Source organism: Sturnira hondurensis, unplaced genomic scaffold, assembly GCF_014824575.4.
Source record: "Sturnira hondurensis isolate 20B ecotype Veracruz unplaced genomic scaffold, ASM1482457v3 Scaffold0021143, whole genome shotgun sequence".
Lineage (NCBI taxonomy): Eukaryota > Metazoa > Chordata > Mammalia > Chiroptera > Phyllostomidae > Sturnira > Sturnira hondurensis.
In genome coordinates, this window is record NW_028093774.1 from 20,368,383 (window position 1) to 20,391,825 (window position 23,443).

The window sequence follows — 23,443 nt, forward strand, 5'->3', positions numbered from 1 at the left end:
CATGGTGCTGTGTCCTCTTGGTGTCCTTTTCTGGAGTCTTTTTTCAGTGGAGGGATGGTCTCTCCCCATGTCACCCCATTTGAGATCAGGTGGGTACCTGTGCCAGCTCCCTGATTTTTGCTACTCCTTGCGCACCCCTCTGTCCCCACATCCCCACCAAATGCTCCCCTCCAGTGCCCACCCCTCCTATTCCTCCCCCATGTTTCCCACAAACCCAAGCCAGAGCATGAGGCGGCCCTAATAGATTAAGAAAGAACCAAACATGGAAGTTTACAGGCTGTCCTTTTTACTTGCACATTTTGATGAAGGGGCGGAGGGAGGGCACTGTTTTCACCCTGGGGGTTTGACCCATCTGAGATGGTTCTGCCTGTGTCCACGTAATTGTTGCACGCTGACTCCTCAACAGTGAGAATTTTCCAAACTGCTTTGGTCCTTCAGCGATCTCTCCTTTGTGGGCTGTGTCTACAGTCAGCACTAAGCTAGGAAATCAACGCATCCTGTAACATGGACATGTTATGACTAACCATGGCCACCACCCCACATCTGTGTTCCACATGCTAACTGATCGTCTGACCCTGTCCAGGCAGGGACCACTCAATTTATACCTGAAAGGTGGCACCGCAACTACTCCTAGACCCGAACAGAGCAGGGAATGGAGAAAGAAGCCATTCTTTACAGCATTTTGCTTCCAAGGCAGAAATCGGTCCTTGGAGGAGCTGCTCCTGTAACTGCGTTCCTCTTCCACCTGAACCAGCCTCCTCCAGCTCCTGGCAGACCCTGCCTCCCTACCCAACCCTCTCCCCCAATAACTCAGGTGCTCTATCCGGCTTGGCAGGTCTCAGGTTAGTTCTCACAACACGCTAGGCAGCATTATTCCTATTTTACAGTTAAGGAAACTCAGGATCAGAAAGGGTAACTTGTTCCAAGGCACAGAGAGCTAGTGAAGGACAGGTTGCTGGCCACAAGGCCATAGGGCCTCTGCTCCTCATGTCTGTACTTCCTCTCGCCCGGGTTCAAGGCTCCTCAAGGTGGAAGCCAGGTTTGGGATCCCAAAGGTCTTAGCCTGCAGCAAAGGCACAGTGAGTGTTTGCTCAGGGAATTGCCAGAGGAAGTTTACCCTGATTGCCTATTGTGTGAGAATCAGTCTGGGGCAAAGAGGAAGTGTTTGTGCAGTGATAAGGCCGGTGTGCCCGTTGGTGGTCCGATGCCCTGGGCAGGGGCCCACAAGACTTGGGAGGGTAGACTGCAGATTGGCTCAGGGTGAGAGGCCCCTCCCCGACAGGGGCTGAGGGAAGGGTCAGGAGAGGATGGGAGCAGCACCTAAGGGTGCTGGCTGCTGGCTTCCCTGACCTCAGGGCCTCCGGGCGTCCTCCTCTGAAAGAGCCCCAGACCTGAAGGAAGAGGAAGGGAGGCTCTCAGTGGACACAGGGCCACCTGGGTGCCATGGACGAAGCCCTGCGTGGGAGACCGGGGTTTGGGTTTGGGGCACCCTGGGGACAGACGTAGGATTGGAAGGGGTCCCCGGGAAGATGAAAGAGGAGCGTGGTTTGATTCAGTACCTCTGAGAAGAGGACATCTTCTCGAAGAGTCCCACACCGAGAAGGCAAAGCATGGGAAAGCATGGTGTGAAAGGTCCAGAAAAGATGAAACTCGATGTGGGAAAGCTGTGTGAGGGGGCATTTAGGATGTTGGTCCAGAGAGATGGCAGGACCTGACAATGCTATGTGGAATGCCGTCAGCAGTGGCGTGGGAGTGTAGGGTGGCAGTGACAGTGGGGACTGAGCTGATAGTTCACGTCCGCACCTCGCCATCCACTGGCGGAGGGACTTTGGGTTCGTTACTTAACCTGTTTGACCCTGTGTCCTTATGATAGGGGACTTCAGAGTTGGAAAATTTTAGTTTACATAATAGCTAATAAGCTTAGTAATCAATGCCCATAAAAGCTTTTGTTCCAGGAACTGAAGGTGTGACCCACCCTGACTCCAGGACACCATAAGCAGTCCTACCTTTGTGCCTCAGGAGGACCGCAAGCAATTCAAGATGGTATCTGAGCCATTGTGCTCCAGGGTGAGGTGACCACCGCCCAGGACACAGCTAAAGACCAGCGCCCGGGGGTGAGAATGCTGGTTTGTTTTTTTTTTAAATACAATTAACTTTTCCCTGAATTCCAAACCCCTTATCTTCACTTTGTTTTCCTTATAAAAAGGGCCATTTTAAAATGGAATTTAAGATGGTCTGTTAGGGTATGAACCCACCATCTTCTCAGATCGCCAGCCATCTGAATAAAATGTCCATAAAGATTCAATTGCTGTCATTGCTTATTGGGTTTGGTAGTGACAGGCAGCCTGAACTCTGGTGTCTTTTCTGGTTTCACTTATCCATAACATGGGAGATTATAATATCATCTGCCTCATACCATCCTTGTGAAGGCAAAATGAGATAAAGCTTAGTTTTATCTGAGCTTAGCACAGCAGACAGATAATAAAGAAGTACTCAGTACATGTGCAGACAGCAAAGGCTGATGACGGTGGAAAAATCAAGGTATGTTCCTGGGAGGGAGGGTTCTAGGAACACAGCAAAAATATCAGCAACTGCCAGTCTGTTCGACTTCCTAACAGCTTAAATTTACTGAAGGCCTACTATATGCCAGACACTGTTCTAAGTGTTTTATGTTTTATTTCTTTGAATCCCAGTGACCACCTTTTGAGGTAGGCACTATACTTGTTCCCATTTACACGAGGAAGCTGAGGAACAGACACTGCAGGTAACGAGCCCGAAGTCACGGTGAGCAGGTAGGACAACTCAGGCATTCTGACCCCAGGACCGCACACTTCCATGCCGCCTCTCATCAGCTGCAGCAAATGTTAAGACCCCTAGAGGTACATGTGAGAACTGGCCGTGGGGCTCACAGCCTGGCACGGGGCTTCCGAAACCTCGGCTGCATCAGAATCTCCCAGGGAGGTGACGGAAGACGCCCGTTCCAGGGCCCCATGCCCAGCGAACCTGACACTGGCGTTGGTGGCAGTGGTAGGAGCTGGAGCATGGAGGACAGAAATGTGTGGAGTTTTGTTTCGGTTTTGGTTTTTGGGGTTTTTTCTGACTGGCAGATCGTGCCTCAGGTTTATTTGTACAAACAGCACAGGAGGACCCAGCCCACGTAGACAGCAGCCCAGTTCTTCCATCCTCACATCAACAGACAGAGGCCTCTACTCTGGAAGCCTTCATAGGGGCCTGGGCACATTTGGGAGCCTGAACCCGAGCTGGAACCACAGTCGCAGACACCACTGCAGCTGCAGCCTGGGTCTTGGTTTGAGTCTTGGCCTTGGCCTTTGGCCAGCAGAGATGAAGACCTTTGGCAAGGCAGGCATGAACATTTTCCCCAAGCTTGGGAAGAGTGATGTAAACAACTCAATTGAGCTTGTGGCTGCTGTTCTTTGAGATCTTTCAGCTTGACCTCCTTGGGCTTTATGAGGGCCTTGATAGCTTCGGCACGTGCACTCCTGGCCTTGGCATTGTTGGGCTGCATCTTCTTTAGACCCTTCTTGTTGTCCTTTTTGGCAAAGCACATGTTCCTCAGGAACCTGAGGTCTTCCCCATTAAGATTCGTATCTTTGTGCTCAGGGTTTTTTGATGCCTTTCATGTCATTCTCAGGACTGGTTGTGTGTGGTGTGATTTTTGAACTTGGACGTGTCTACACCAAAGCCTACAGCTCCCAAAGGGCCTCAGAAGTTTATATTTTTAACAAGACCCTTAGGGACTCCTCATGCAGCTGGTCTAGAAGTTAGGGGAGAACTCATGGGCAGTATGGGAATACCCAGACGGCCCAATGGAGATAAGGTTTAGGTGATGGGAAGTGGCGGTATCTCCTAGATACCATGGCGTTTGACTTGGGATTTCAGGGTAGATAGGATTTTGCGTGTCCCTGTCTCCTTCCCTATTTGGAGGCTGTACTGGGTTGAACTGTGTCCCCACAGAAGATATGTTGAAATCTTGACCTTATTCAGAAAAAGAATCTTTGCAGTTTTAAGTAGGTTAAGGGTCTTGAGATGAAATCATCCCGGATTATCTGGATGGGACCTAAATCCAATGACAAGTGTCCTTAGACAAGGAGAGAGACAGAGAGGAGAGGAGTCCACTTGAAAACCAAGGCAGAGATTGGTTTTATGCAGCCAAAAGCCAGGCAGTGCCTGGGCCACCAGAAGCTGGAAGAGACAAGGAAAAGTTCTCCCCTAAAACCTTCACATAAAGCACATCTCTGCTGACACCTTTATTTCAGATTGCTGGCCTCTAAAACCGCAACTAAATATACTTCTGTTGTTTTAAGCCACCGAGTTCAGGCTAAATAATGGCAGCGCTAGGAAACTAATACAGAGGCTTGTATCCTAGTCACACCATTCACCCTGGGAAGGTGTTTGCAATTTAACCCTGAGTTGTGGAGGTACAGCCTGCAGACAGTTTGACTGTGGCTGCCAAATCCCCCACCAGGACTGCGGGCTCTACAGGTGGTGGAGCACAGCTGGTGATAATGTGGTGGGGGCATCTCTGCAAACTCGCCACTTCCCCACCTCTCCTTGGGTGCAGGCTTGTGAGGAGTCAAAGAAAGGTTCTGTCCTCAGTCTCTGGATTTGCATTTTACAAAGGAGATGTCAACACCTAGAAAGCATAATTTCCAGTTGAAAGCCACGCGTACGTCGGGGCAGGGCAGGGCCAGACCGCGCTCTAGAGCACGCAGCAGTGGAATGCCCAGTCTGTGCCTTTCAGACTGGTTTTGCCATGAAGCCCTGGTTATCGCAAAGCTGTAATGTCATCACCGTAACTTCACTCCAAAGGAGTCGGTTATTTGTAATGACTACTTGGTGGTTGTCTTTCTTGGCCCTGACCAGTCTGTGGGTAGTAGCTTTTGACCTCTGGCTTAGAGACTCTGATGATTCCCAGAGCTGCGTCTTCTGCTTTAGGGATGCAAGTTGATCTATCTTCAGAAGCCCATCCCCAAAATGCAGAAGTTGGCCATCTGTAGAACGGACAGCACTGGTTGTGGTCTGTGAAACACCAAATCTTAGAGAAGTACCTCTTTAGAAAAGCTTATTAATACTTCCTTTGTCCATGTGCCACAACGACTTTCTGCAAGGGAGAAGGAAAGGCTCCCTCATGTGCCTGCGGAGCGAGCTTCCTCCTCATCTGAAGCTCTCGCTTCCCATTCCTCCCTCTTGGCCAGCGCTGGAGCCGAGAGCATAGCTGGCAGAGGAACGGACTGTGTCCCCAAGCTGGCGTTCCACATGCTCTAGTTACTAGGGGAACCACTCCATGCCAGTTCCTAGGAGAAAGGGCGGCAGAGTTTCAGCAGGAGAAACAGGGATGTAAATCAAACCGAGAAATATTTATTGGGCACATGCCACTAGAAACGCATTGAAAGGTTGGGTGCTGAAATAGAAGTGGGCGAGGGTTGGGTTGGAGCATTAGTTTTCAGCCCAGAGTGCATGTTGGATCACAGGAAAGGTCTCGAGAATTCTGATGCTTTGGTTGTATCCCACACCATTGACATCATCTGGGGGACATTCCAGAAGATCCCCAGATGATTCCAACGCGCAGCAAAGTTAGGGAGCCCCCGAAATATGATATCCCTATGGCCCATACCCAGACATTATGTTTTCAGTGGTCTGGGTTGGGTCCTAGGTGAGACCTAGGCATTGGCAGTCTTCTTAAAAGCTGCTAAGGGGATTCCAGTGTGCCAAGGTGAGTCGTGTGAATAATAAAGCGAAAGAAGCATGAGCATCATCTAAGTGCCTCCAGCTAGTGCTCTTTTCTATATGGTCCGTATCTCTTGCAAGATAGAATTTTTCTCAAAAGAGAATAAGTTTTGGTGGATCTCAGAGACTGCTGGACACCAGATACTGCTTAGTGGCCCATCGGGGGTGGGGGAAGCATTGGAGAGGAAATCCAAAACCTTCTCAGAACCAGGGGTGAAGGCCAACAACAATGTGGTCCCCTGCTCTAACAAGCTTTAAGATTTCCAAGTGCTTTTGAAATAATCTCAAGCTCTATTGAGGACCTGTGAGTGTACAGTCTTCAGGCAAGGCTGTCTCTAGGTGTGCAGTATAAAATAGGCACATGTTTGGGGGTAGATGTCATTTGATTCTCTATTAATTCTCCTTTGGAAAACCTCAACTCTGGGGCTACTTCACAAAGTACTAGCAATTTCCTTCTTTCTTCTCTCCCTCCTTCCTTTCTCAATACTTTGTCCTTCTTTGTAGCATCAGTGGGTACAGACACAAGGTGAAGAGTTCCCATCCTACCTACCTGACCCTACTTCCTTCTCCCCTGGTGTCCCATTTTGGCAACTCTTTTTTGTCCCGTGGTACCTCCACTTCGACTGGTCCAATGGCTTTTTTTTTTCCCCATCTACTTTCTGCCTTGGTCCAGTGGAATTGTTTTTTTCCATCTGGTCCAGTGGATTTTTGTCTTTCCATCTAATTTCTGCCTTAAGATTCTGCCTCCCTGGTCTCCAGAACCTCCTCTCTCTGCACTGGGCTCTAGGACTGGTGTTCTCCATAAGCAAACAGTGATTATGGGGCAGAGGAGACACTTCCCTTCTCATCCTGTCCTTTTCAACTTTATTTTGTCCTCAAAGTATGTGGGTAGCAGTGTCACAGTTCATGTGACAGTTATGTTTTTCTGAAACTTATTCTGTTGGGACACATTTTTTTGTATCTTTTGCTTGCATCATCTCTAAATTTCTTCCTAATAAAAACTGTGCCAAATCCAGATTCCTTGGTGCTCTCAGCTCTTACTTTGACCCTGGTGATCAGGATTTATAGGCTGCAGTTGCAAGGCAGGGTCTTGATAGTTTATCTTGACAACATCGATGGAGGACATTAATTGGCATGGAGAACAGGTACTGGAGTTCGTGTTTCCTACCCAGGAAGATAAAAATTTAGCACCGTGAGAATCTGAGATTAGAGAGGTAGGCAAGAGCCAGAGCACAGTGGCCTTTGGCTGTGGCAAGGTATTTGGGCTTTATTCTGATTGATCTGATTTATATTTTTAAAAAAAATCTAAGATTTTATTTATTTATTTTTTGAGAGAAGGTAAGGGAGGGAGAAAAAGAGGGAAAGAAGCATCAGATATGTGGTTGCCTCTTATGTGCCTGCAACCCCAGCACATGCCCCAACTGGGAACCAAACCAAAGACCATTTGGTTCACAGGCCAGCACTCAATCTACTGAGCCACACCAGCCAGCACTCATTCACATTTAAAGAAATAAATCAGTTAAGGTATATTAAGGAGCATGATTACAGGCGGGACACAGATGGAAGTATGGAAGTAAAGACAATAGAGGAAAGTTGTCTTTTTTAGGTGAGAGAAGCAAACTTTTTTTGTAAAGGGTCAGATAATAAATATTTTAGGTTTGGTGAGCCACATAAACTCTCTATAGCACATTCTTCTTTTCTCTCTCCAAGTCTTCCTCCTCCTCTTTTTAAGGACCCTCTAAAAAATGTAAAAACTCTTCTTAGCTCTTGGATGATAAAAAAAAAAAAACCCAGGAGGTTGCATGGGGGATTTGGCCTGCTTAGGTGGGTGGTAGTTTGCCAACCACTAGCTTAGAGAGAAGTAGAAACTGATTGTCATAAATTTAGGACACAGAACTGGCAGGATTTGCTGAAAGAGGAAACAAGGACGGCCTCAGTGAAGAAGTAGAAGGTGGTGCAATTTACTGAGATGGGGAAGAAGTAGATTTGGGAGTGGGGGAGAAGGGGAAATTAAGAGTTAAGTATGAGTTGCCGATTAGTCATCCAAGTGGAGATGTCAGATAGGAAGCCTGATACAGACTGGCATTTAGGGGAGAGGTCAGAGCTGGAGATCCACGTTTGGGAGGTTACGGTCCATGGGTTAATTGACAGTCATGGGACTGGATGAGATCACCTAGAGTGCAATGCAGAGGTTCCAGGACCAGCACGTGGGGGGCCCTGAATTTAGGAGACCCATAAAAGAGGTCCTTGGAATTGCTCTGTAGGTCAAAAAGCATGAGACATGAGAACTGTTGCCCAATTGCTTTCCAAAAGGGTCTTTTGTATCTTCATAGAACCCATCTTGTTTTAGCTATTCAAATACACAATGCGAAGGGCCAGACACATGAGTGGGAGGGGGCACTGGAATCAGGAAGCCTTGGCTGTTTTTGGAGTACAGCTGGGGAGCCTCAAGCCACCACACTGGGGAATGAGGCTGGCAAAAGGCATTGAGAGGGCAGAAGCGCTTCCAAGAATTCCCAGCCACAGAATCTTACTACAAGCAGATTTTTAATGAGCTTCAGATTCACTATCTGGGGGGAGGTGTGTTTTCAACACACTCTCTCTCATACAAACAGAAGGTTGAGAAATCTTCGGTATAGGGACAGACTGGGCAGGGTGTGTGTCCTCGTGACATGTCTTTGCCTCCAGAGGCTCATGGGGCTTCAGGAATCTTAGGTGGGTCTGGTTGGGGAAGGTTCAGGATGAGGGGATGGCAGAGGACTGTTAGGCTGGGAATAAACATTTTCTTTAGTTTTGGGACACCTCCCATTTGCTCTCCAATTTAAAATGAGGCCCTTTCCCTTCACAGATGTAAAATGGTACCCTTTCTCATGCAGATGCAATTTAAAAGGCTGGGTTCCCTAGGTGTATCTACTCTGTCCCATAGTTCCATAGCACAGAGGGGAGGTTTTTTTCTGTCTTTATATGGAAACGAGAACACATTTTTCAACTCAAATACAAGACATGTATGTTGTTGATGCAACTGAAACCACACCTACACTTTAAATGTTATGGATTTGTGTGAAAACATGTAAGGAATAATGTAAGGAATTTGCTGTTAGGCCTTCTGCTAGGCCTTCCTTGAACCACTATTTATTTTGCTAAGTGCCAGGTACTCTTTTAGATTCAGAAAATGACACAGTGAACAAAATAGATAAAACTCCCTGCCCCTCACAAACAGATAACCCAGCTAGGTTAAAGAGTGGTGAGTGCTAAGGAGGAAAGTATAAAAGAAGGAAGAGGGACAAGGAAGTGTTACATGACTGAGAATACAGGACAAGAAAGGATTCGAGAGCTGTGATTTAGGAAAGTAACAATTTTTCTAAATCTCAATTTTTCTAAGTCTTCCTGAAGAAGGCTCAGGCCCTTGGACTGACTGCCACTTTTAAACTATGGGACTTTGGGCCTCTCAGAACCTCAGAATTTCTTTGGACTCTCAGAACCTTATCTGTGACATGAATAGACTTGCCCAGCCTATGTCACATGGTTTTTGAAAATGTGAAATGAGATATGTGAAACTAGTTAAAAACACAAATAACTGTTACCTAAATGTAAGATAGGAATTTGAAGGAAAAAACCACACAACTAGGTTATGGATTGCAAACCTCTTGCTGACAGTCAGCAGAGCCTCAGGACCGAGAATACACACAGCTGCTTGGTACTGACTCCCCACCCTGCAGGGAAAAGGCCAATGAAAATGGTCAGGATGTACCTAGCAATCTTATCTTAGATCAGAGATAAAACAATCAAACTAAATGTTCCTAAGTGGACACTTAATAAAAGTTGTAACATGATATTGGTCAACATTTTAAATGCTTTGCAGCTCCTTTGTTTGTTCTTGTTTTGTTTTCAGGACTTCAGATCCGGGGGAAGAAACTAAATGGACTGAAAGGAGTTATAAATATAGAGCATTCACGGTAATTACCAAGAGCAGGTAGTCCATCCTCTGGGTATTTCTGTAGATGTTCAATAAACATTACCCAAAGTAGATGCTTCCAAACACAGGCTATTATGTAGTTCGTTTTCATCTTCCTGATTACTTGATAGCATCCCAGCGGTCTGTTCAGTCAATAACATTGGTATACACGCATGGTACAGCGTCTGGCACAAACTAGGTACTGAATAAATATTTGTTAAGCGAAAGTTTGATTACTGTGTACATTTGCTTACTAAAGACTAGCAAATTTGATCCCTAAAATGTTTGTGCCTTTAAAACACAAATATTTGCCTTCCCTTGACAACATTCATTTGGTAAACCAAATTAGCTCCATCCCTGAGACTGAATTAAAACACGGTGTTTTATTTCAACTGAAATTCAAAATCCAAAGTCAGTTTGAACATTATCTAGAATACTAAAGGCGCTCAATGTTTGCTAAATAAAATGGATATTCAGAGAGCCGTTACTCCAGCCCACATATGCCGGTTAGGGGCATGGATCGGCCGCCTGTCCACTTCGCACTCACCAGGGGACCTCTACACCTTCTCTGAGGCACTGGCGCCCGCTCGTTCCGTAGCCACAGAATCTCTCCACTCAGCCTGCCGAAGTTTCCCTCTCAAACGGTCAGTGTCCCAACCGTCACACAGGGCGACAAGGCACACGGAGTACGCACGCTCCGCCCCGCCCGACGCACTCCATTCGTGGCTACCCCGCCGGTCCAGCAAAGGGCCTTGTGGCCGTTTCCTATTGGGCCTTGGTTGCTATGGTATCATCAGCCTAAAATTTGCTGGCTCTGCTTCCGTAAGTTTAAGGAGAATTACTTCCAGGTCTGCCCTTGCTTGCTATGGCTGACTGAACAATCACTGAACTCAACAAAAAGAACGTATCTACCGGAAAATTTTAGAAAAATCTTACGTAACCATTCTAACTTGTGGGTGTGACATGGTATCACAGTCTTTCTTCCCGTTCAAAAGATTTACTATATAGTCTTCCTCCATTTGCCAGTCTCCAAAATGGCGCCGGCGCCACTTGTGGGTCAGGGATGAGTCACGTGGGCCGTCCCGGTTCCGGCGTGGTAGAGGCCCGGGTGGTGAACAGTCTCCGGCACCATGTCTGGTTTATCTGGCCTGTCTGGCCCACAAGCCCAGCGTGGGCCTTGCCCGATAGCGTTGCTGCTGTTTCTCTTGCTCGTCCCCAGATCGGTTTTCGCCATTTCCTTCCACCTGCCTGTGAACTCCCGCAAGTGCCTCCGCGAGGAGATCCACAAGGACCTACTGGTGACCGGCGCCTACGAAATCAACGACCAGTCTGGGGGCGTTGGCGGCCTGCGCACCCACCTCAAGGTGCGGCACCGGGAAGACCTTAGGCCAGGGGAGGCCGAGGATTGGGCGGGGAGGGGAGCGTCGGGGCCGAGAGCTTTGGGCGCGCGGTGGAAACCGCCCCCTCGCCGTGCTGGTCGGCCGTCGCGGGGCGGGGCTGGGCGCCAATGCCGGGGAACCGAAGAAGGGACGCGGGGCCTTAGCGGATGTGGTGACAGCTGAGCTGGGGCGACCCTGTATTTGTTCTGATCTTAGGTACTTTGACCTGTAACTTGGTTCTTCGAAGAAGTCTTCGGACGGTAAATATTTGTTGCAGTTAGCATCATAAGACACATTGACACCTGCAGGGAGATAATTAATGGAGGCATTGAAGCTTACAGTGAAGAATAAAACCTGTTATTTACTGACCACTAGCTGTTTGTCAGATCGGATCTTGTGCTGCTTTACACACATTCCCATTTAGTTCGTACACTCCTCTATGAAGTAGGTACTTAAGTAGCTTCATTTTACACATAAGGAAATTGAGACTCAGAGAGGTAACAGAATAAACTGATGCCAAAGCTGGAGATGATTCTTAGTTTGGGAGTTAAGGTGAAGGAAAAGTGCTGGAATTTTGTTCTCTTCCTACTTTTTATTTGTGATTCTTGTTGACTGAAGTTGATTATTGGTGACAAATGGTCTCAGTCTCTAGACCTTTCCTTCCTGGTACCCCAGAGTCTGGACTTGGCCCAGTTTTAAGTAAATTTCAACGATGCTCTAGTGGTGACAACTATTGCCATAATGCCAGTTTGGTCCCATTTTGCCATTGGGGTGACTAGATTGTGCTTTGAAAGTTAATATAATTTGGTATCAGTTAAGATTGATTGTTTTCTAGGTAATTGTATTCATTCACAGTAAGCACGTGGTTTTGGTTTTGTTTATAACAGAATGTGTCTTAGACTAAATAGGAAGAAATATTTTTACTTTTTAAGTAGCACTTAGGTATAAGAATACCATAGTTTCTGTTTAAGGTATTGGAAGCCAATAGTGGTAATAGAAACTTTTCAGGACTATTGCTCAGTGACTTATCCTTTTATAAGTCTCTTCAGATACCAACCTGATGTCTGACCAAGAAAGCCATCATGGCCTAATATTAGAGGCTTGAATACAATGTGTTGGGGATTATGCTTCTGGCTTTTCAAAGGATGTAATGCATGAGATCAGAATTTGAGCAACGAAAGAAACTGAAGAGTGTTGCCTCCTCTGATCTGTACTTATGTACATTTTAAAAGCTTTCAGCGGCTCATAATTGATCATCTGATAAAGTTTAAGATTTATTTTTAGAGAGAGGGAGAGAAACATCTATATACAAAATACATAGATCACTTAGTCGCTTCTCTGGGGACCTGGCCTGTCACCCAGGCATGTGCCCTGACTGGGAATCGAACGGGCGACCCATTGGTTCACAGGCCAGTGCTCAATGCACTGACCCACACCAGCCAGGGCTCATCTGATAAAGTTGAAATTTCCCAACATGCCCTGTAGTATACTTCATGATCTGTTCCTGAAGTTTACATAATACTTGGTCACTCTCCACTCTTCATTTTATATATGAGCCACCCTGAACAGTACCCTAACCTCACTTATTTTCATCTTAAAACCACTTATGTTTATACCTTGTCTTCCTTATTAGACCGTTAGTATCCTGTGGGCAGGAATTATTTTCATGTTTGTATTTTCCAGAATGTCAAGCATACTGCCTTGCTTCTAGTAAGCACTTACAAATATAGGAAGCATAGTGTAGCATGGGCTTATGGGAATTATGTCTGTATCCGAAACTGCTGAAGGAATTTAACAGCAGGAGTCTATATGTGCATGATAGCATTTTGCCGTTACTCAGTTGCTTTCCCCATGTCTGCTCTGTTCTCTTGCGACTAACCAGGTTAATCGCACTACCCCGGTGTTTTACCTGCTTGACCCAGTTGTCAGGCAGGTAAAATTAAATGCATGACTGAGCCAGGTGTAAGAAAAACCGCAGCAGTGGTGATAAATGGGAGATAATTAAAAGTATTGGAGTGGCCAGTATGCCTCTCTTGATATGGGCCTTGGTGCCACATACAATTTTTCAAATGAAGGCAGAAGTGCAGATTTTTATGTGAAAGCTCCTGGTGACATTTTTTGAATGTCACCAACTAATTCAAATTGGTTTAGGCATTGGTTTGTTTTCAGGGTTTGTTTGTTTTTTTAGATTTTATTTATTTATCCTTAGAGGGGAAGGGAAGCAGAGAACGAGAGACCATCGATGTATGGTTGCCTCTCATGAGTCCCCTTCTGGGAACTGGCCTACAACGCAGGCATGTGCCCTGACTGGGAATTGAACCGCAATCGTGTGGTTCGCAGGCCTGCGCTCAATCCACTGAGCTACACCAGCCAAGGCTGTTTTCAGTTTTGTGGAGAAGAGCAGAGTCAGTTGACCGTAAGATCAATACCCAGATTCAACATACTGCATGCACTTGCCACACTTGTTTTATCTTAACTGCTTCCCCTCTCTTATTTTATACTGAATTGTTTTAAAATAAATCCCAGATAACATGGTGTTTTAGTCCTCCATACTTATACATGAATCTCTTAAAAACATGAACGTAGGCCCTGGCTGGTATAGCTCAGTGGATTGAGCATGGGCCTGTGAACCTAAGGGTTGCTGGTGTGATTCCCAGTCAGGGCACAGGCCTGAGTTGTGGGCTGGGTCCCCAGTGCGAGGTGCTCAAGAGGCAACCACACATTGATGTTTCTCTCCCCCTCCTTCCCTCTCCCTCTCTCTAAAAATAAATAAAATCTTAAAAAAAAAAACATGAACATAATCACAATGTTAGGCAGCCATGATCATACCTCACATGATTATTGACAATTTTTAATGCCATCTAGTAATACCCAGAGTGTATTCAGATTTCTCCACTTGTCTTAAAAATATCTCTTTACAATTAATTTGTTAGCTCTCAAGCCTCTTTAATCTAGAGCCATCCACTGGCCCTCCCTTTATTTTATGCTTGCAGTTACATTGTTGGAGTTAGTTGTCTTTGAAGAATGTCCTATGTTTTGGATTTGTCTGTCTGCTTCCTTGAGGTGTCGTTTAACCAGTCCTGTCCCCCACCCAAGTACTAACCAGGCCTGACCCTGCTTAGCTTCCGAGATCAGGCGAGATTGGGCGCATTCAATGTGGTATGGCCGTAGATACACATTTTTTATAGAAGGAATTGGATGTAAAGATGTAGTTAAATGCAAGTGTGTCTTTTTGGTGTGGGTTCCGCACAGGTGCTGTCTTGTACTTGACATGGTATCACAGCTGAGCACACAGCGCTGTTTGTGCCCCATGGTGCTGCTGAGATTGATCAGTGGGTTCGGGTGTGTGTGTACTAGTGTCTTACTGCTGCCGTAACAAATTTCATGAACTTAGAGCCTTAAAACATTTATCTTACAGTTTTAGAGGTCATAAGTCCTGAAATCAAGGTGTCACCAGGGCTGTATTCCTTCTCATTTTATGAGAAGGCTCTAGGGAAGAATTCATTTTCTTGCCTTTTTCAGCTTCTGGAGATCACCTGCATTCTTGGGCTGGTGACTCCTTCCTTCTTCCGTATTCAAAGCCAGTAGCATATTATCTGCAGCTCTAGCCCTTTGCTTCCATCATCTCATCTGGGACGGACTCTGCTGCTTTCCTCCTTCCCTTATGAGCGTCCTTGTGATAATCTCTTTATCCCAAAACCCTTTAATCACCCCTCCAAAACTTATTTTGCCATGTAAAATAACATTCACAGGCTTTAGGAATAAGGATGTGGGCATTTTGGATGGTGTGTGGCGAGTAGGGGGTGCCAATTGTGTCTACTGAGGTGACAGCATCCTGAAGCCTCCGCTTCAAAGCTGCCCGTTAATTGTTTTCTTATTAATGTATTGATGACTGGTGTGTGAATTTATTGTTTCATTAAGATTATGGAATGATTTTCTAATTCTGTTACTCCTTCTATATTTATTAACTGGAATTATTCTTTTGAAAAAAATTTACTTATTTTTTTTTAGAGAGAAGGGAAGGGAGGGAGAAAGAGAAGGAGAAAAACATTGATGTGCGTGAGCTACATTAGTTGGTTGCCTGTCACATGCCCCGAACTGGGGACCTGGCCCACAACCCAGGCATGTGCCCTGACTGGGAACCAAACCGGTGACCCTGTGGTTCACAGGTCAGCACTCAGTCCATTGAGCCATACCAGCCAGGGCTAACCAGAATTGCTCTTAAAGAATATACATCTCAATTAAGACCATTTCATTACCCTAAAATTATAATTCATACCGGAAAGGGAAGAAAAGTGCAGAATTCATTTCTTTAAATTGACATTTTTCAGAGTATGGAATTGTTGTTGCCTTTGTCATTTCCAGTGTTGCCCAGAGGGTTAACTATTTTTCTGAAGTCATTTTTTGTCATTGTTTGTTTCAGTTGATAGAGTCGTTGTTTCAGTCCGTTGCATTCATTTCTTATGCTTTCGCATCTCTGGCTCCCATATCCTTTGACACGGTCCCATTAGGCTTCAATAGTTTCCCTGTTTTGTGGAACAGTAAGGTGTCCTAGGTTCATCTGTTGTATGTCCAACTCCTAATCTGAAGCAGCTATTCCTCCAAGGAGTTCTGGTTCCTTTTTGTGAGGAGTGGTGTTTTAGAGACCACAAGCTGGGTGTCATTTCAAAAATTGTAATATACTGTGCAGGCCACAGGATACATTTGTGGGCTCGGTCCAGCTCCTTATCGTGATTTGCAACCTTTTTCATAGTACCTGTTCAGCCAGTTCTGCTTTCTCTTAAATGTTGATCACTGTGGTCCAGGCTCTGCCTCAAGGATTCTCTCTATGCATCATTTCAGCTTCTGAAGCGTAACTACTGAGCACAAGACTAGGATTGTTCAGCTTCTCTTATGCCAGGCCACATTCTCGGTCTCCTCAGTGGTCATATGTCCACTTCTCACTCAAGCAGCCATAGTTTGGGGTGAGTGTAGAACTGGAGACTTTGTATAGTGCAAAACCTGGCTGAGTGGGTTTGGCACTTGGTTGTTTATCTGAATGAGCAGCCTCTCTTAGAAGGATCTTTGTTAATGTAGTGCCCTGATTGTCCTAATTCACCTTCTTCCTGTCAAAAAACACCTTAATGTCCCAACAAGTACATCAGTGTTATCATACATATCATTCTGTGTTGTAGTGTGTGTTTGCCCATCTACTCAGATAGACTAAAAAGCTCCTTGAGCAGAGACTGTCTCATTCATCATTGAAATGCTTCTAATACTGTGTCTGACACACAGTAGGACTTCAACATAAAGAATAAATGAGCAAATAAATTGATACTGTCCTAGCCTCATCTCTAATCTTTCCCTCTCCCTTCCCCTTCACGTCTCTCCTCCTATTCTCTACTCTGGCCACACCAAACACCATGCAGTTCTTTGAGTACAGTGTTTTTCTTAACCTGATCCAGTCTTTGACTGTCCTCCCCTGTCTACTTGCATTACATTCTGTTGGACGTAGTTTGGTGCTTGCTTTGTGAACCCTTTAATGTCATATTCATCTTTGTGAACTCAGTTCATTGTACTCTGTATGCATTGTTGTGCAACTGAGTTAAATATCTTAATGTTATTGAGAAGCCCTGTGGTATAGTGGAAAGAACCTGTACCAGCCTGGACCTGAAGTGAGGTAGTTTTGGGTTCAAGTCCCAGAAGCTCCATCACCTACAGGGTACATGGTCTTAGAGGGATTACTTAACCCTTTTCCTTGGGTCCCTTATTTGCAGATGATGATAGATTTCATAGAATTGTTAGAAGGACTAATTGAGATGGATTCTTTATTGTGCAGGGCCCATTATGGTGGGCCATAGATATTAGTGTTCTTTCCTCTATGTTGAATGAAAATTGAATTGCTAATCTGACTCTCCTGTCATATACCATTGCAGTGACCAGATAAAGAACATTTTTTCTTTTTAATATATTTTATTGATTATGCCATTACAGTTGTTCCATTTCCCCCTTCATTCCCCTCCACCTTACACACCCCTCCCCCATCATCCCCCCTTTAATTTATGACCACGTGCCTCAAGTTCTTTAGATTCTATATTTCCCACACTATTCTTGCCCTCCCTCCTACCTATTTTTTACCTACTGTCTATGCTACTTATTTTCTGTACCTTCTCCCCCTTCTCGTCCTCCCACCCCCCTGTTGCTAACCCTCCATGTGATCTCCATTTCTATGGTTCCACTCCTGATCTAGCTGTCCTCTTGGTTTGCTTTTGTTTTAGGTGTGGTTGTTAATAACTGTGAGTTTGCTGTCCTTTCACTGTTTGTATTTTTTCTCTTTTTCTTAGATAAGTCCCTTTAGCATTTCATATAATAAGGGCTTGGTGATGATAACTCCTTGAACTTGACCTTATCTGAGAAGCACTTTATCTGTCCTTCCATTCTAAATGAAAGCTTTGCTGGATAGAGCAATCTTGGATGTAGGTCTTTGGATTTCCTGACTTGGAATACTTCTTTCCAGCCCCTTCTTGCCTGTAAGGTCTCTTTTGAGAAATCAGCTGACAGTCTGATGGGAACTCCTTTGTAGGTGACTGTCCCCTTATCTCTTGCTGCTTCTGGGATTCTTTCCTCCATTTTAATCTTGGCTAATGTAATTATGATGTGCCTTGGTGTGTTCTTCCTTGGGTCCAACTTCTTTGGGACTCTCTGAGCTTCCTGGACTTCCTGGAAGTCTATTTCCTTTGCCAGACTGGGAAAGTCTATTTCCTTTGCCAGACTTTGCCAGTTCTCCTTTATTATTTGTTTAAATAAGTTTTCCACTCGTGGCTGTTTCTTTTCCCCTTCTGGTACCATCATAATTTGGATGTTGGAACGTTTAAAGATGTCCTGGAGGTTCCTAAGCCTCTCCTCATTTTTTTGAATTCTTGTTTCTTCATTCTTTTCTGTTTGGTCATTTTTTTCTTCCTTCTTGTCCACTCCCTTGATTTGAGTCCCAGTTTCCTTTCCATCATTATTGGTTTCCTATGCATTTCCCTTCATTTCACTTAGTTTAGCCTTCTTTGTTCCTCTAATTTGTGACTAAAATCAACCAGTTCTATGAGCATCCTGATCACCAGTGTTTTGAACTGTGCATCTGATAGGTTGGCTATCTCTTGGTCTCTTAGAAGTATTGGCTCTAGGGCTTTGAGTTGTTCTTCTTGAGCCATAATGTTTTTTTCTGTTCCTGCCTGTTATGTATGAGGGGCAGAGCCTTAGGTGTTCACCAGGCGGGGCGACCCAGTTGCTGGGTTGTGACGCTGTATGTGAGGGCAGGGTCAGAGAGGGGCAGTGGTGTTTGTTCCAGTCTCTTAGATTTCAGTCCTCTCTGCTGCTTCTCACAAGCAAACCAGGCCCCTCTGGTGCTGGGTCCTGGATGTGTGGGTTCCTGGATGTATGGGCTTGTGCACCCTCCAGGACCCTGTGGGTCTCTCTAATGAACTCTCTGTGAGCCTGGGAGCTTCTCCCAGCACCTTGACCCTGAAAGTTTTTCCAATTGGTGCTTTTAGGCTTTAATTCCTGTCGCTGGGGCCCTAGCCTGCGTGGTCTGTCTCACTGCTACCTCCGCTCCTTCGCCTGGTTTGTCTGCGCATGAATGTGTGACCCTGGTCAGCCAGCCATCTTGCACCCTCACTGGGTCTGCCTGTTGCCACCCCATGCCTGGGATCTGCCAACCACTGCCTGCACGCCTGGGTTGGTCTGGCCACTTTTTCCTGTGCAACCCCACTCGGCCAGCCGCTGACTCTGCCCCTCTTACCAGTCTGGCTGAATGGTTTGTTGTTGTCAGACTTCAGTACAGTTCAATTTTCTGTGTTTTGGTTGAGTTTTTGTTACTAAAACTTTGTTGTCTTTAAACTTGGTTGTGCGAGGAGGCACAGTGTTTCCACCTACGCCTCCATCTTGGCTGGAAGTCCCAGATAAAGAACATTTTAATAGAAGGAATTCTGAGTATTTTGTTTGTGATTCTTTCATTCATTCAATAAATAATTCTTTAATATTTAGTATATGCCAGACCTAGCTGGGCATATGGAAACGAACAGTAGACAAGATTCTTGAACTCTGCTGGAGAACAGACAAAAAAGTTAAATATATAATTTTAGGCCATGATAAGTGTATAATGAGAAACCAAGCAGTAGGGGGAGGGAATGATTGATGGCATAAAGAGTGTGTCGTCCAAGGTGGCCTCTCTAAACAGACAGCAATGACTGAATTGATGGGTGGGAGGGACTGTGCTGCAGAGATTTCTTCTTCAGGCCTGTACTGAGATGTGTTTTGTGTTGAGTGTTCCAGTTGAGTTCATCCCATACACCCTCCACAAAAAGAAGCTAAACCAGGCCAAATATTTTTAGCCTTAAAATACCATATTTTAAGACTTTGTTGCACAGAGTTGAAGCAGGAAGTATCAACTCATAGTGAATATAAACATTTCCTCATTACTTCTGGTCCATCATAAAAGCCTGTTGTGTAGGGACTTGGAAGTTCAACTGTCAATTTTGCATTGAAAACCACATTTTCATTAAGACTAGATGATACTGTAATAATGTAATAGGCTTCACTACCACTTATTATTTAGAATGCTTTAGTAGTGAAGATTAGAGAATGAATTCATTTTAGAGAATGAGATGAGTTGATGTTTAAGAGTGATTTATACTTTGGAATTAGATTACAGAAATAAAAAAAGCAACTGTGAGGAGTTGTAACAATCATCACCAGAAGGGAAAGAAAAGCCCAGTGCTATAATTTAAGTCATTCGTAACTTTTCATCCTCTGCCAAATAATTTAATTGGTCTATGTTTTTTCATTATCATTTTTCAAGAGGGCTAAAAGCTGTATGAAAAGATAAAGTCTGTGTGTGTGTGTGGCTATAGTTTTGAGATGATTTTATTTGGAGCACACATTTCAGCTTATTACTGGTGTCTGTATTGGAGGGCTGTTCTTCTGTTTGGAAAAATATTTCTATTTCAAATTTATATTTGCTGGACTATTGTCCAGTGGGTTAGAAACAGGTCAATAAATAGGTGGTTTAATACAGAAGGGTAATTGGTAAATTAACATTTAATGGTATTGAAATCTAGTTTTTTTCCATATCATATCCAACATTTCTAGTTTCAAATTAAAACCTGACCTTGTGCCCTGGCTGGCGTAGCTCAGTGGATTGAGTGCAGGCCTGTGAACCAAAGGATTGCGGTTTGATTCCCAGTCAGGGCACATGCCTGGGTTGCGGGCCAGTTCACATCAGGGGACCCACGAGAGGCAACCATACATTGATACATTGATCTGCCTCGCTCCTTCCCTTCCCCTCTAAAGAAATAAAATCTTTAAAAAAAAACAAACCCAAAATCCTTACCTTGTGTTTTCTTCTCCATAAAAGCTAAACAGTGTGACATGCCATTTAAATCAGTCCTAAATTGTCCACAGTCATCTGTTTTGAGAAAGAGGGCAGCTTAGAATTTGAAATTGTGCGCTTTATCTTTATGACGACTTCTGAAGACTGAGTCCAGTCTCTTGGAAAATGGAACGAGTTTATAGAGGTAATCTAGTGGGGTGCAGTGGGTTCTATGCTGTTTCTTGTGTGAATCGCCGGCTGGTGGTTGGTCCTGAGCCATTGCCCTCATATGCATCCGCAGCCTGGCGGCCTGGACAGTAGAGCCCTCTGTGACATCAGCCAGCTGGCCACACACCAGAATTTGGGCTCCCAAACAAGCCTCTGACTGGAGGGAGGTTGATGTCATCTGCTTTGTCCTGTGCCCTGTCTCATTGTTCTGCGTAACGTGTGGGAAGTCAAGGGACTAGTTGTTAAGAAAGAACAAGGCTTTGTTTGTGCCTAAAAGGGTCACACTGGAGGTTTTTACCGTAAATAACTTTGGAACAGTATGAAAAAAAACATTTGATCTGGCTTCACCCCCGCAGAAATATTGTTAGGGCAGCAACTGGTCTTCAGTTCTCCCTTCCTCTCTTTCCCCCCTCTTCTTCCTCTTTCCCCCCAACTCCCCTCCCCCCACGCAGTCAAGAATGACGCATTGCCTGTGTTGAGTTAATGTAACAAATGCTGATAGAAGCAGGAAGAGACCATCTATCCATAATCATACCAGTGTCTGGAAATTTTTTATTTCTGGTTTTCAACACTTCTTCAAGTTTCCTTAAGCAATATTTCTGTGCTATGCTATGCCATTGCTGGCGTGTGTTGTAAATTTCAAATTTAATATTGCTAAATGCTGTTTGTGGCCTGAGTTTGACTTTGTTTTGGGTTAGATCTAGATGTGATTCTTTGATTTCAGGGATGCATTTGACAGATTTGGACTTAGTATTTGCTCTTGTTTGAAAGATCAGGATAAATTCATTCTGTGCCCATTAAATATAGCTTCTAGGCTCCAAGTTGTCCATGTTCCTCATGTTTAAGAACAGTGGTGACGTGTGGTAGTCATTTAAAGGTATTTCTAATACTATTGAATATTTCTCTAGTTTAAAACCACAGCATCTTTGATGATTGGGTGTTCTTTCTGCTTTTTTGATATCAGAGTAACAGACCCCGTGGCACAAGATTCACTTGTGAACTCTTAGCCAAATGAAGAGTATGTATGAGTGCTCATACCGTTTTCTCTTCCCCTCTCCCATGCAGTTTACTGCTTATCAGGTTGGAAACAAGTGCAGGAAATGCAGTGTCCTCTGTCTTAGAGGTCTTGCTACCCCTGTTAGCTAGAGGTTCCGTTGAACACCTCCTCTCTTGGACGTTTCGGTACCACTTCAGTTTCTAAATCTCGCTGCTGCTTCCATGAGAGTTTACTTGTGGCTTTTTCACTCTGTTCCTATGCAGTAACCATTTGGGCCCTAACCATCCCCAGATTTAGTCAGTGTAGCAAACTTGATCTAGTTTGCCACCCATGAGCACTGTTAGGTTGGAAGCATGGTTAGTGACCTAAATGTTTATGGAGCTCTGAACTATCACCAACAAGCAATTATAATAATAATCCTAACAATGACAATAGTAACATTTATTGAGTGCTTGCCATGTGCCAGACACTGTTGCAGGCCCTTTATCTGTATTAAATTTAATCCTCACCATAGCCTCATGAAGTTAGTAATGTTGTCCTTATTTTTCATATGAGACACAGAGAAGTTAGGGAACCCAGGGCCTTACAGCTAGTGAGTGGCACAATTGTTATTTGAACACGGACCTGAGATCTGACTCTGGAACCCTTAGTCTAACCGCTGTGCTGTACTGTCTCAAAGGCACAAAAGGATAGGTGTTTCTGTTTCAGTTCGTTTTTATTCAATGCATGGAGCTTCTACACGGGACTTGCTGTTTATAAACTCCCGGGTTTGTCATTAAGGAGCTATAAGGTTGATGGTTATCCTTAAAATAATATGTACACATTGTAGATTCAGTATTAAACTATAGGCTGATCGTAAACCTGAGATGGAGTGCAGGTAGGAGCCTGTTTGAAGGAGATTACGTCTTCAGATTTTCACCAGCTACTCCAAAGCCACAAGCTGATTGACCTCTACTGCCATGGTGGCACTCCAGGAAAAGAAGGGTGTTTTGTTTTTGTTGTTGTTGTTGTTTTTAAAACCATATCTCTCGACTGGAAGGATATGGAGCTGATTCAACAAATGAAAGCAGTGTGTGACCTGTACCAATAAAAGCACACAGACTTGCCACCTCCCCCATGGATTGTATGTTATTCTGCAGGAGTAGGGTTAGACTTGTCTAAATGAACTGTTTGTAATCTACTTCATAAAAGGCATGTAAAGATGCTCGTTTGCTTGCTCAGCTCTCGGTGGCTAAAAATTTCTTGAGAATCTGAAGGGGTATGTGTGTGCATGTGTGTGTGTGAGTGTACACATGTGCACACTTGACTTTATTTTTTTGGATATATGTATTTCTTTAATCAACTTTTTATTTTAGGACAGTTTTAGGTTTACAGAAAAACAGTAAAGATAGTATAGTTCCCATATACCCCACAGACGATTTAGTATGGTACATTTGTCACACTGAATGAGCCAGTATTGACACATTGTTATCTAAGGTCCATACTTCATTCAGATTTCCTTAGTTTGTGCCTAATGAATGACTTTGTTTCTCTTCCAAGGTCCCATCCTGGATGTATTACATTTACTCATAACTCTTTGGGCTCCTTTAGACTATGACAGATTCTCAGAATTTCCTTTTTTTTAATCACCTTGTGAGTTTTGAACTGTATTGATCAAGTATTTAGTAGGAAGCCCCTCTATTGGCATTTGTCTAATGCTTTCCTGATGAGAAAACAGATTATGTATTTTGGGGAGGAAGATTACAGAGGTAAAATGCCATTTTCACCACATGGTATCGAGGGAGCTTACTACACGTGAT

At 44.5% G+C, this 23,443-nt stretch overlaps 1 protein-coding gene, 1 long non-coding RNA gene and 1 pseudogene across 2 annotated transcripts in view; 1 reads left to right on the forward strand and 2 right to left on the reverse strand.

The window, feature by feature from the left end:
- Nucleotides 1–3,087: 3,087 nt before the first annotated feature.
- Nucleotides 3,088–4,541, reverse strand: LOC118976720 (60S ribosomal protein L29-like; annotated as a pseudogene).
- A 780-nt stretch (nucleotides 4,542–5,321) lies between these two features.
- Nucleotides 5,322–10,791, reverse strand: LOC118976980 (uncharacterized). Its single transcript, XR_005064395.1, has 3 exons — nucleotides 10,251–10,791; nucleotides 9,713–9,905; nucleotides 5,322–6,912 (listed from the first exon to the last, which is right to left on the reverse strand). It is a non-coding gene; the product is annotated as an uncharacterized LOC118976980 (long non-coding RNA).
- Nucleotides 10,783–23,443, forward strand: part of TMED10 (transmembrane p24 trafficking protein 10) — a 39,348-nt gene continuing 26,687 nt past the window's right edge. The window contains exon 1 of the mRNA XM_037031803.1: nucleotides 10,783–11,067. Within this exon, the coding sequence (XP_036887698.1) occupies nucleotides 10,834–11,067 (234 nt within the window). The 5' untranslated portion in view covers nucleotides 10,783–10,833. The remainder of the gene's footprint in view (nucleotides 11,068–23,443) is intronic.